Consider the following 14,002-nt stretch of genomic DNA (forward strand, 5'->3'; position numbering starts at 1 on the left):
TTCCAGGAGGAACTGCAAGGTCAAAGTTAAGTGTTAAAACAAGTGAATGATACAGCATAACACAAAACAAATGCATACGTTTAATGTAAAAACTGTGCAGTGTAAGTCCAACTAAGTCAACATTGCGTAATAGTGCAAAAACTGCATAGTGTATATGAAAATAAGGAAATCCGTTGGCTTGGTGCTGTATTTGGGCCTGGAGGAGTGATCCGGTTGGTTCTGGAGAGACGATAGCTTCTATATGTGTAGCCCGGGGCGCACGAGCAACGGACAGTATGTTTTATGTATTTCATACTGTGATTCAATTTGTAATTGTGTTTGCTGATTTTTATTGTAACTGGAACCATCGATCCAGCTCAACACTGACCTCATGGCAGACGGACATTTGAGCTCATATTAGGAGCACAGCAGTACTGACACGGATTCAGAGGAAGAGGTTATTTATCGGAGCTCCCAGGACTGTGGATGGCGGATTCCATCTGCTGATTACTGGCCTTCCTGTGAGCGTCACCAACCCAGAACCCAAGCTTCTGAGAAAGGACCTCTACAACCCGCTGGAGAGTTCCTGGCAGACATTTTTTCCCCAGCGATAAAAGTTTTGCGATGTCAGGTTGACCAAGAAGCTCTTCTGGAACTGTAAGGATTATGTTCAGGTCCACCCGGAGAATGCAAAGCCACGCACTCTGTCCACAGTGGTGGAAAGGCGTGGTCTGAACCACGACCTTGGGATGCCATGGATGGAAAAGGTCATCGAACGTCTTCCACCAACGCCACGTGCTCCAAACTCATACTCCACAGTCCTCACTCAATCTTGGGCGACTCGGTGGAGGGAAGATCCAAAATCCAATGATGTATACTAAAAATATTTAATGATAAATATGAACAGCATGTTCTCCGCCCGACGGTGTTCACGTGTCTAAGCTTCCACAGGCTAATAGCAAGCTAAAAATGCTAATAGGGTCTGTCTGTCTGAAGAGAACGTTCCACCCTGCACAACGTGTTTTCACCCACTGGGCTTAGAGCCTCTCATTGGTTAGTTTAAGCCCCGCCCTTCAACAACACAGCATGCTACTGGCTACAATAAGGTAAACAGTTCGCTACTTCCGCTAGCTTTTCCCCACTTCCGGTTCACAATAAAAATGGTTTCCGGCTGGAAACAGCTGTTTTCACAATCTCCAAGGGAAACCTGCATTTAACTACGCCTCCCATAATCAATAGTTATAATAAACAGTTATAATGAACATACAGTGAGTTTCTTGTGTTTTCTTAATACATTCTTCATAATATCCCTTATTATCATATCCTTCTTATGTATTCATTTAAAACATAGACATTCTTTTATATACACGTGACGTAGAGATAAAAACCATTACAGCTCTACACTCACCTCAGTTGTGTGGGAATGATCATGAACTACATCAATTACAACCACCTGAGGGGCCGATTCATGGACCAGGGAAAGCTACATTTAACTACGCCTCCCATAATCAATCATCTTACAGTTATAATAAACATAGTTATAATGAACATGAGGGGCCATGGACCAGGGAACATGGACCAGGGAACATGGACCAGAGAACATGGAACATGGACCAGGGAACATGGACCAGGGAACGCTACAGGAGTACCAGCTGCTGCCCTTTTAAAAAGGGTGGTTCTTTGGAAGCGATACCTTTCCAGGCTCCAAAACCTCCTGCTGGCCTTCAGTACCTGAAACGTCCAGCGAGCCGGACCAGATACAGAAGAAGACGTCCAGATGTCGATGGAGGCTTCACGGGCCAAGTGCTACACGCAGAGGTGGCTCTGGTAGTCTGGTAGACCAGCAACAAGTCACACATGGCCATACGAGGAGGAGCTCATATATATACATATATATATACATATATATATATATATATATATATACACATATATATATATATATATATATATACACACACACACACATATATGTATATACACGTATATATACATAAATATGTATATAAGTATATATATATATACATATAACAGATTTAGATTATGTATGTTAACTTGCTGTTACTTTAAAATAAGAGTGCAATACACTAGTTTTTAATTCATTCTTGAATTTTGCGCATAATGCGATTACTCGATTACATTTTTTTTACACATATATATATATATACACATATATATAAATATATATTTATATATACACACATTTTAAAATGAAGAAAATAAAAGCGGAAAGAAACATCCGGGTTCTATAACATCCGGGTTCTGTAACATCCGGGCTTTTTAAACTTCTTTAACTACAACATGGCGTCTTCTCTCCGCGAGCCCTGGCCACAGAGCGCATGCGTCAGAGGTAGCGCTCCTTCTCGTCCACAGAGGCAGTTTGGCGCGCTGCCTCGTGCCCCCGCAGTGTGTGCGTGCTGGCGCAAAGCGCGGCCTTCCGCTCTGTGCTCGTCCTCATCAAAAACAACAACAACAACAACATCAACAACCGGACAAAGTGGCTCCCGGTGAGCGACCCGCCCAGAGGACCCCGCTGCCCCCCTCCGGGCCCCCGTGACGGTAAGAGTCCTCCTCCTCCAGCCGTCCGGTCCCGTTACCGCAGAGATGCTGCGCGCGCTCGCTCCGCTCATGGCCGCTCGAGCCTCGTCCGTGTTGCTCGCGTGCCTGCGTGTTGGTCCCGGGGACGGCGGAGCGCGAGGGCCCGCGAGGGCCCGCGAGCCCGCGGCAGGTGGGCACGCGGGCCCGCGGCAGACGGGCACGCGAGCCCGCGGTAGACGGGCCCTCGCGCTCCGCCGTCCGGTCGGACGATCCGGGAGAGCCCGACCGGGACCGGAGACACGCCATTTTGTGTGCGAGAGGAGCTGCAGGCCGCCCGTCCGCCATTTGAACGCCTCTCACGCGCGCACACACCAGGACGTGGTGTAAAATACCGGTTAATCCTCCGGTAACGGTCCGGTGGGTTCGTGTTTAATGGCAGCCTCACCGTGAGAACGACGCGGTAAACGGTCGGCCCCGGTAGAGGGACGGTTCATATGAACTGTAGAAACGAGACCCGGTCCGGTTCCGGTGATGCTATACGCTAGCATGTCTGGTGTCGGGACCCGCGGTTCAGTCCGACGCATCGTGCACGCTCCGGTGCGCGTGTCCGCGGTAAGAAAGGTGCATGAACAACTTCTGTCAAGTCGAGACTTCCTCACCAGAGAGACATAAGAATATAAATACTATTATTATTATTATATACAATAATAATAATATTTATATATTATAATACATTATTAGATATCATATATACACTGTATATATATTAATTATGACACAAAGTTCCTCGCAGTAACTTAAAGTAAAAGTACTAAAACTACTACCGGTATTTAAAAATAAACTCTGTTACTACTAAAAGTCCGGCGTTCTTAATAACTGAATAAATCAGTGAGTTTTGGGGACCACCTGGGCCCTATTTCTCTACGTGGTTAGCTGGATCATTTTGAGGATGAGATTACACAAGTTTGTCAATCACCATAGCAACACATCAACAATGTGAACCTGCTCCAGGCTCATTCAGTCTAGCTGGATAATCTGGCCACGCCCCCTGAAGGAAGTGGCCCCTCCCTTCCTCATTGAAGGAGTGATATTAGTTATATTAATGTTTCATAGGGAGAGAGTTCTGATGACGTGATGACGACTTCCTGTACGAGCGCCTTCCATTCTGCCCTCAAGGAATCAATTATTACAGACCTTCTGGAGCCTACATTGAACACCACATTGACTGTCTCACAGACTGTATGCAGAGCCTTGTGGTACATTGTTGTACATTGTGGTGCATTGTTCTACATTGTGGTACATTGCTGTGTAGTGTGGTACATTGTTCTACAGTGTGGTACATTGTTGTATAGTGTGGCACATTGTTGTATAGTGTGGTACATTGTTATACATTGTGGTACATTGCTGTGTAGTGTGGTACATTGTTCTACAGTGTGGTACATTGTTGTACAGTGTGGTACATTGCTGTGTAGTGTGGTACATTGTTCTACAGTGTGGTACATTGTTGTATAGTGTGGCACATTGTTGTATAGTGTGGTACATTGTTATACATTGTGGTACATTGCTGTGTAGTGTGGTACATTGTTCTACAGTGTGGTACATTGTTGTACAGTATGGTACATTGTTGTATAGTGTGGTACATTGTTGTATAGTGTGGTACATTGTTGTACATTGTGGTACATTGTTGTATAGTGTAAAGAGTTGAGATAGTTATGTTAGATCCCATTGGATGATGCATGTCATTACACCGACTGCCAGCAGGCACATTTAAAGAATGAGGCTCTTAAAATGAGCAGATACATTTTCCCAACACTGATGCTGCGTTGAGAGCAGATTCATGAAAGTCAAGTTTGTGGGATTTCCAAAACAAGTATAAAGCAGAAATAGTGGTTATTTCTTCCATTGTGGATGGCGGCAGTTATAACTGTTGCCACGGAGATAAGCCACGCCCCCTCTCCAGCGAGAGTGAATTGAATGAATAAACCACAAATAGTCGGGCAAGTAAACTCACACCAGTAAAGCATTGTTAATATTCATGTGAAGGCAGCATTACTCATTTAACTTGTCTGACATGTTGCCATGCTTCTTGTCTAGCCCTCACAGCGGTATTAGATGTTCCATTATTATGGTCTGGAATTCCTCAAATATGTTCATGATCATCTCCTGCTCGTCAACGGAGAACAAAGAGGCTCTTTGAGTTTATTTGACTTTGTGCTGTTAGAAAATCATGTTTCACTATCTGAAGTCTGGATCAACTATCCTGATTACTGAAGTCTGGTTCAACTATCCTGAGTACTGAAGTCTGGTTCAACTATCCTGAGTACTGAAGTCTGGTTCAACTATCCTGATTACTGAAGTCTGGTTCAACTATCCTGATTACTGAAGTCTGGTTCAACTATCCTGATTACTGAAGTCTGGTTCAACTATCCTGATTACTGAAGTCTGGTTCAACTATCCTGAGTACTGAAGTCTGGTTCAACTATCCTGATTACTGAAGTCTGGTTCAACTATCCTGATTACTGAAGTCTGGTTCAACTATCCTGACTACTGAAGTCTGGTTCAACTATCCTGATTACTGAAGTCTGGTTCAACTATCCTGATTACTGAAGTCTGGTTCAACTATCCTGACTACTGAAGTCTGGTTCGACTATCCTGATTACTGAAGTCTGGTTCAACTATCCTGATTACTGAAGTCTGGTTCAACTATCCTGATTACTGACGTCTGGTTCAACTATCCTGATTACTGAAGTCTGGTTCAACTATCCTGATTACTGACGTCTGGTTCGACTATCCTGATTACTGAAGTCTGGTTCGACTATCCTGAGTACTGAAGTCTGGATCGACTATCCTGATTACTGAAGTCTGGTTCGACTATCCTGATTACTGAAGTCTGGTTCGACTATCCTGATTACTGAAGTCTGGTTCGACTATCCTGATTACTGAAGTCTGGATCGACTATCCTGATTACTGAAGTCTGGATCGACTATCCTGATTACTGAAGTCTGGATCGACTATCCTGATTACTGAAGTCTGGTTCGACTATCCTGATTACTGAAGTCTGGATCGACTATCCTGATTACTGAAGTCTGGATCGACTATCCTGATTACTGAAGTCTGGATCGACTATCCTGATTACTGAAGTCTGGTTCAACTATCCTGATTACTGAAGTCTGGTTCAACTATCCTGATTACTGAAGTCTGGTTCAACTATCCTGATTACTGAAGTCTGGATCAACTATCCTGATTACTGACGTCTGGTTCAACTATCCTGATTACTGAAGTCTGGATCAACTATCCTGATTACTGAAGTCTGGTTCAACTATCCTGATTACTGAAGTCTGGTTCAACTATCCTGATTACTGAAGTCTGGATCAACTATCCTGATTACTGAAGTCTGGTTCAACTATCCTGATTACTGAAGTCTGGTTCAACTATCCCGAGGACTGAAGTCTGGTTCGACTATCCTGATTACTGAAGTCTGGATCAACTATCCTGATTACTGACGTCTGGTTCAACTATCCTGATTACTGAAGTCTGGATCAACTATCCTGATTACTGAAGTCTGGTTCAACTATCCTGATTACTGAAGTCTGGTTCAACTATCCTGATTACTGAAGTCTGGATCAACTATCCTGATTACTGAAGTCTGGTTCAACTATCCTGATTACTGAAGTCTGGTTCAACTATCCCGAGGACTGAAGTCTGGTTCGACTATCCTGATTACTGAAGTCTGGTTCAACTATCCTGATTACTGAAGTCTGGTTCGACTATCCTGATTACTGAAGTCTGGTTCGACTATCCCGAGGACTGAAGTCTGCCTCAAATTAACGAGCCTGACGTCAATCATCTTGTTAATTTAAGCTGGCTAATAGGACATTTGATCGACTTAGTTGAGCCACATACGAGAAATAGGGCCCTCATCACACACCTGATGTTTTACCTGTATTCAGATGGCGGAGACGGTGAAGTACGTGGACGACGAACATAAGAGCATCTTCCTGAAGCTGCTGAACGAGCAGCGACTGGAGGGTGAACACTGCGACATTGCTGTGGTGGTCGAAGACGTCAAGTTCCGCGCTCACCGCTGTGTGCTCGCCGCCTGCTCCAACTACTTCAAAAAGCTCTTCAAGAAACACGAGGTACTGTCCAACTACTTAAGAAACACAAAGTACTGTCCAACTACTTAAGAAACACAAAGTACTGTCCAACTACTTAAGAAACAAAGTACTGTCCAACTACTTAAGAAACAAAGTACTGTCCAACTACTTAAGAAACAAAGTACTGTCCAACTACTTAAGAAACACACAGTACTGTCCAACTACTTAAGAAACACAAAGTACTGTCCAACTACTTAAGAAACACGAGGTACTGTCCAACTACTTAAGAAACACAAAGTACTGTCCAACTACTTAAGAAACACAAAGTACTGTCCAACTACTTAAGAAACACACAGTACTGTCCAACTACTTAAGAAGCACAAAGTACTGTCCAACTACTTAAGAAAGACAAAGTACTGTCCAACTACTTAAGAAACACAAAGTACTGTCCAACTACTTAAGAAAGACAAAGTACTGTCCAACTACTTAAGAAACACAAAGTACTGTCCAACTACTTAAGAAGCACAAAGTACTGTCCAACTACTTAAGAAAACACAAGGTACTGTCCAACTACTTAAGAAACAAAGTACTGTCCAACTACTTAATAAGCACAAAGTACTGTCCAACTACTTAAGAAGCACAAAGTACTGTCCAACTACTTAAGAAAACACAAGGTACTGTCCAACTACTTAAGAAACAAAGTACTGTCCAACTACTTAATAAGCACAAAGTACTGTCCAACTACTTAAGAAGCACAAAGTACTGTCCAACTACTTAAGAAAACACAAGGTACTGTCCAACTACTTAAGAAACAAAGTACTGTCCAACTACTTAAGAAAACACAAGGTACTGTCCAACTACTTAAGAAACAAAGTACTGTCCAACTACTTAAGAAAACACAAGGTACTGTCCAACTACTTAAGAAAACACAAGGTACTGTTCAACTACTTAAGAAAACACAAGGTACTGTCCAACTACTTAAGAAAACACGAGGTACTGTCCAACTACTTAAGAAAACACAAAGTACTGTCCAACTACTTAAACACAAAGTACTGTCCAACTACTTAAGAAACATGAGGTGCTATAAAATAGTACAGTAGAAGTAAAGTGGTAGTATAGTAATATAAATACTTCTAAAAACACGGCTAGTAAAGGTAAGAGGTATTCATGAAACGGTGTCAGAACAAGACGAAGAGACAACAGACAACAGAAAACAAACTAAAAACACAAACGGAGATGGATACACGCATACATTGTAAAATACTTAAAGATGTGCGGTACTCACCTGTCTGACTGCGTCTCCTCAGGTGGACAACTCCTCTGTGATTGAAATCGACTTCATTCGCTCTGATATCTTTGAGGAGGTGTTGAACTACATGTACACCGCAAAGATCTCCGTGAAGAAGAGAGACGTCAACCTCATGATGTCATCAGGACAGATACTCGGCATCCGCTTCCTCGACAGGCTCTGCTCTCAGGTAACTCACAGGTAACACACAGGTAACTCTCACTCAGGTAACTCACAGGTAACACTCAGGTAACACCCACTCAGGCAACACTCAGGTAACTCTCACTCAGGTAACTCACAGGTAACACTCACTCAGGTAACTCACAGGTAACACTCAGGCAACACCCACTCAGGTAACTCACAGGTAACACTCACTCAGGTAACACTCGCTCAGGTAACACCCACTCAGGTAACACCCACTCAGGCAACACTCACTCAGGTAACACTCGCTCAGGTAACACCCACTCAGGTAACACCCACTCAGGCAACACTCACTCAGGTAACACTCAGGTAACACTCACTCAGGCAACACTCAGGCAACACTCACTCAGGCAACACTCAGGCAACACTCACTCAGGCAACACTCAGGCAACACTCACTCGGGTAACACTCACTCAGGCAACACTCAGGCAACACTCACTCAGGCAACACTCACTCAGGCAACACTCACTCGGGTAACACTCAATCAGGCAACACTCAGGCAACACTCACTCAGGCAACACTCAGGCAACACTCACTCAGGCAACACTCAGGCAACACTCACTCGGGTAACACTCACTCAGGCAACACTCACTCGGGTAACACTCACTCAGGTAACACTCGCTCAGGCAACACTCACTCAGGTAACACTCACTCAGGTAACACTCACTCAGGCAACACTCACTCAGGCAACACTCACTCAGGCAACACTCACTCAGGCAACACTCACTCGGGTAACACTCACTCAGGCAACACTCAGGCAACACTCACTCAGGCAACACTCAGGCAACACTCACTCAGGCAACACTCAGGCAACACTCACTCGGGTAACACTCACTCAGGCAACACTCACTCGGGTAACACTCACTCAGGTAACACTCGCTCAGGCAACACTCACTCAGGTAACACTCACTCAGGCAACACTCACTCGGGTAACACTCACTCAGGCAACACTCACTCGGGTAACACTCACTCAGGTAACACTCGCTCAGGCAACACTCACTCAGGCAACACTCACTCAGGCAACACTCAGGCAACACTCACTCGGGTAACACTCACTCAGGCAACACTCACTCGGGTAACACTCACTCAGGTAACACTCGCTCAGGCAACACTCACTCAGGCAACACTCGCTCAGGCAACACTCGCTCAGGCAACACTCACTCAGGCAACACTCACTCAGGCAACACTCACTCAGGCAACACTCACTCAGGCAACACTCAGGTAACACTCACTCGGGCAACACTCAGGTAACACTCACTCAGGTAACACTCACTCGGGTACACACACAGGTAATACTAACACAGATTGACCTGTGTGTGTGTGTGTGTGTGTGTGTGTGGTTTACCTGTGTGTTAATCAGACAGGTAAAGCTCCTCCTCCTGTGTGATGATGCGTGCATGTGTCCTTAGAAACGAGACGTGTCCTCAGAGGACAAAGACAAGTTTCCGTATGACATCGTAAAGATGGCGCTGCCGCCCGAGGCCCAGCTGGCTGCTGATGCCGAGGTACCGATCAATAATCAATGAGATCCAACCAGCTTCAACATATTACATCGGAATATTATTGTGACATCATTTGTGCGCATGTGCACGCAGGTCCTCGGGGAACACAATGACACGCCCACTACGGATGACCTCGTTGAGGCGTCAACCAATCAGGAGCTGGATAAGTCTCCCAGTGCAGCGCTGCGTGTCCAGGAAGCCATTCTGAAGGAACTTACCAATGAGGACGTGCACAAGGTACACAGGTGTTACGGGGACAGGTGTGAGTGTGTTGCAGATCATCAATATCAGTTATAGTTGAGACTATTTCACCGCTTTTTCTCTAATATTTCATCATGTTGACAAATATTGGAATTCAATGTAAAACCCTCAAATACGCACCCCCAGAGCACAGGTAACCACAGGTAACCAGATCATGTGACTCCTCCAGGTCACCTGCTACAACCAGGATGCGGTGACGGACATGGAGACGGAGCCTAAGGAGCTGGGGGCGGAGCACCACGCCGCGGACACGCTTGCTTTTGCAGAAAGTATGGGGGAGGTGAAGGACGAGCAGCCGCCCGGCTGGTCGACGGCAACCACCGACATGAAGTTTGAGTACCTGCTGTACGGACACCGAGACCAGCTGGCATGCCAGGTGTGTGGGAAGACCTTCCTGGACGAGAGCCGGCTCAGGTACGTACACCTAACCAGACCAGCACCAGTTCACCTAACCAGACCAGCACCAGTTCACCTAGCCAGACCAGCACCAGTTCGCCTAGCCAGACCAGCACCAGTTCGCCTAACCAGACCAGCACCAGTTCGCCTAGCCAGACCAGCACCAGTTCGCCTAGCCAGACCAGCACCAGTTCACCTAACCAGACCAGCACCAGTTCACCTAACCAGACCAGCACCAGTTCACCTAACCAGACCAGCACCAGTTCACCTAACCAGACCAGCACCAGTTCACCTAACCAGACCAGCACCAGTTCACCTAGCCAGACCAGCACCAGTTCACCTAGCCAGACCAGCACCAGTTCACCTAACCAGACCAGCACCAGTTCACCTAGCCAGACCAGCACCAGTTCACCTAACCAGACCAGCACCAGTTCACCTAGCCAGACCAGCACCAGTTCACCTAACCAGACCAGCACCAGTTCACCTAGCCAGACCAGCACCAGTTCACCTAGCCAGACCAGCACCAGTTCACCTAACCAGACCAGCACCAGTTCACCTAGCCAGACCAGCACCAGTTCACCTAGCCAGACCAGCCCCCCTGAGACCTGCTCGCTCTGTCCTCAGGAAACATGAGAAGCTGCATTCAGCTGAGCGGCCGTTCGCCTGTGAGATCTGCACCAAAGCGTTCACCACTCACGCTCACCTGAAAGGTAACCATGGTACCGACGGATGAAACGGGTGATGTTGGTTTTACTGAGGTTAGGGTTTGACTCCGCCCTCACCTGCGTTTCAGAGCACCTGAAGATCCACACGGGCTTCAAACCGTACAGGTGTGACGTTTGTGGGAAATCGTTCATTCGAGCTCCGGACCTGAAAAAACACGAGCGAGTTCACAGCAACGAGAGGCCCTTCGCCTGCCAGATGTGTGAAAAGGTGAGCACCTGTCTGTCTGTCTGTCTGTCTGTCTGCTGGTTTTTATTGAGCACCTGTCTGTCTGTCTGTCTGTCTGTCTGTCTGCTGGTTTTTATTGAGCGTCTGTCTGTCTGTCTGTCTGCTGGTTTTTATTGAGCACCTGTCTGTCTGTCTGCTGGTTTTTATTGAGCACCTGTCTGCTGGTTTTTATTGAGCACCTGTCTGCTGGTTTTATTGAACACCTGTCTGCTGGTTTTATTGAACACCTGTCTGCTGGTTTTATTGAACACCTGTCTGTCTGTCTGCAGGCGTTTAAACACAAGTCTCACCTGAAGGATCATGAGCGAAGACATCGAGGAGAGAAACCGTTCGTCTGTCCGTCCTGCACCAAGGCCTTCGCCAAGGTACTACTACTACTATAATACTACTACTACTACTACTACTACTATAATACTACTACTATAATAATACTACTACTACTGCTACTACTAATACTACTACTACTACTATAATACTACTACTACTACTACTACTACTACTACTACTACTACTACTACTACTACTAATACTACTACTATTATACTACTGCACCAAGGCCTTCGCCAAGGTACTACTACTACTATAATACTACCATACTATTACTACTGTAATACTACTATAATACTACTCTGATACTCCTACTTCAATGATACTACTACTATACTACTTCAATGATACTACTATAATCCTACTCTGATACTACTACTATAATACTTCTAATATAATACTACTTACACTACTTCTATAATGAGTTCACTGTCTTCTGTACTTCCAGGCGTCCGATCTGAAGCGTCATGAGAACAACATGCACAGTGAGAGGAAGCAGCTGAACCCCCTGCAGAGCGACACGGAGACTCTGCAGGCTGCCGCCATGGCTGCTGAGGAGCAGCACCTGGACGCCATCGGCTGCTCCTCCTGACACCTGGACGCCATCGGCTGCTCCTCCTGACACCTGGACGCCATCGGCTGCTCCTCCTGACACCTGGGCACATGGCCCCTCCTCCTAACACCTGGACACATGGCCCCTCCTCAACACCTGGACACATGGCCCCTCCTCAACACCTGGACACATGGCCCCTCCTCCTAACACCTGGACACATGGCCCCTCCTCAACACCTGGACACATGGCCCCTCCTCAACACCTGGACACATGGCCCCTCCTCCTAACACCTGGACACATGGCCCCTCCTCCTAACACCTGGACACATGGCCCCTCCTCCTAACACCTGGACACATGGCCCGTCCTCCTAACACCTGGATACATGGCCCCTCCTCCTAACACCTGGACACATGGCTCCTCCTCCTAACACATGGCCCGTCCTCCTAACACCTGGACACATGGCCCCTCCTCCTAACACCTGGACACATGGCCCGTCCTCCTAACACCTGGATACATGGCCCCTCCTCCTAACACCTGGACACATGGCCCCTCCGCCTAACACCTGGACACATGGCCCCTCCTCCTAACACCTGGATACATGGCCCCTCCTCCTAACACCTGGATACATGGCCCCTCCTCCTAACACCTGGACACATGGCCCCTCCGCCTAACACCTGGACACATGGCCCGTCCTCCTAACACCTGGATACATGGCCCCTCCTCCTAACACCTGGACACATGGCCCCTCCGCCTAACACCTGGATACATGGCCCCTCCTCCTAACACCTGGATACATGGCTCCTCCTCCTAACACCTGGACACATGGCCCCTCCTCCTAACACCTGGACACATGGCTCCTCCTCCTAACACCTGGACACATGGCCCCTCCTCCTAACACCTGGATACATGGCTCCTCCTCCTAATACCTGGACACATGGCTCCTCCTCTTAACACCTGGACACATGGACCCTCCTCCTAACACCTGGACACATGGACCCTCCTCCTAACACCTGGACCCTCCTCCTGACACCTGGACCCTCCTCCTAACACCTGGACACATGGCCCCTCCTCCTAACACCTGGACACATGGCCCCTCCTCCTAACACCTGGACACATGGCCCCTCCTCCTAACACCTGGACACATGGCCCTTCCTCCTAACACCTGGACACATGGCCCCTCCTCCTAACACCTGGACACATGGCCCCTCCTCCTAACACCTGGACACATGGCCCCTCCTCCTAACACCTGGACACCTGGACCCTCCTCCTAACACCTGGACCCTCCTCCTAACACCTGGACACATGGACCCTCCTCCTAACACCTGGAGACATGGCCCCTCCTCCTAACACCTGGAGACATGGCCCCTCCTCCTAACACCTGGACACATGGCCCCCTCCTCCTAACACCTGGACACATGGCCCCTCCTCCTAACACCTGGACACATGGCCCCTCCTCCTAACACCTGGACACATGGCCCCTCCTCCTAACACCTGGACACATGGCCCCTCCTAACACCTGGATACATGGCTCCTCCTCTTAACACCTGGACACTGGAATATTTTCACTGTATGTTTATTGATCTTTTTTTAACCAGACTCTAAATGCTGTTTTTTCCTGACGTTCATCCGAGCGCTCATGATATAAACGTGTTATTAACGTGTTATAAACATGGTTTGTGATTCTTTGTAAATGATCAGTTTTGACTGTACATAAACTGTTTGTGTTGTTTATAAAGTTGTTGTTCTGTTCAGTTTCATGAGCAGAGCTGCTGTGTTTTAACCTTTCGTTATATTCACTGTTTTCATTCATTACCTGTTGTCATGGAGACCACACCAGCAGCTCCTAATGTTTTAATAGGAACATGTTTATACAACACATCAATGAAGTTTGATCTGATCAATAAAAACA

General features: G+C 46.9%; 1 protein-coding gene and 1 long non-coding RNA gene across 3 annotated transcripts; one reads left to right on the forward strand and one right to left on the reverse strand.

Moving 5' to 3' along the window:
* Positions 1-62: 62 nt before the first annotated feature.
* On the reverse strand, positions 63-3,073 carry LOC117749451. The gene is made up of 2 exons (XR_004611713.1): positions 2,963-3,073; positions 63-1,811 (listed from the first exon to the last, which is right to left on the reverse strand). It is a non-coding gene; the product is annotated as an uncharacterized LOC117749451 (long non-coding RNA).
* zbtb14 (zinc finger and BTB domain containing 14) lies at positions 2,280-13,878 on the forward strand. 2 transcript variants are annotated; one of them, XM_034559998.1, is made up of 10 exons: positions 2,280-2,538; positions 6,468-6,656; positions 7,922-8,092; positions 9,513-9,608; positions 9,699-9,842; positions 10,036-10,280; positions 10,887-10,972; positions 11,056-11,195; positions 11,483-11,578; positions 11,989-13,878. In XM_034559998.1, the coding sequence occupies exons 2-10, from the start codon at positions 6,468-6,470 to the stop codon at positions 12,130-12,132; spliced, it is 1,311 nt and encodes a 436-aa protein (XP_034415889.1). In that variant the 5' UTR covers positions 2,280-2,538; the 3' UTR covers positions 12,133-13,878. The 2 variants fall into 2 exon arrangements, with proteins under 2 accessions (XP_034415889.1, XP_034415887.1); XM_034559996.1 differs by lacking the exon at positions 2,280-2,538 and adding an exon at positions 2,693-3,129.
* The last annotated feature ends 124 nt before the right edge of the window (positions 13,879-14,002 follow it).

The sequence above is a fragment of the Cyclopterus lumpus genome, chromosome 20, assembly GCF_009769545.1.
Source record: "Cyclopterus lumpus isolate fCycLum1 chromosome 20, fCycLum1.pri, whole genome shotgun sequence".
Taxonomy (NCBI): Eukaryota; Metazoa; Chordata; class Actinopteri; order Perciformes; family Cyclopteridae; genus Cyclopterus; species Cyclopterus lumpus.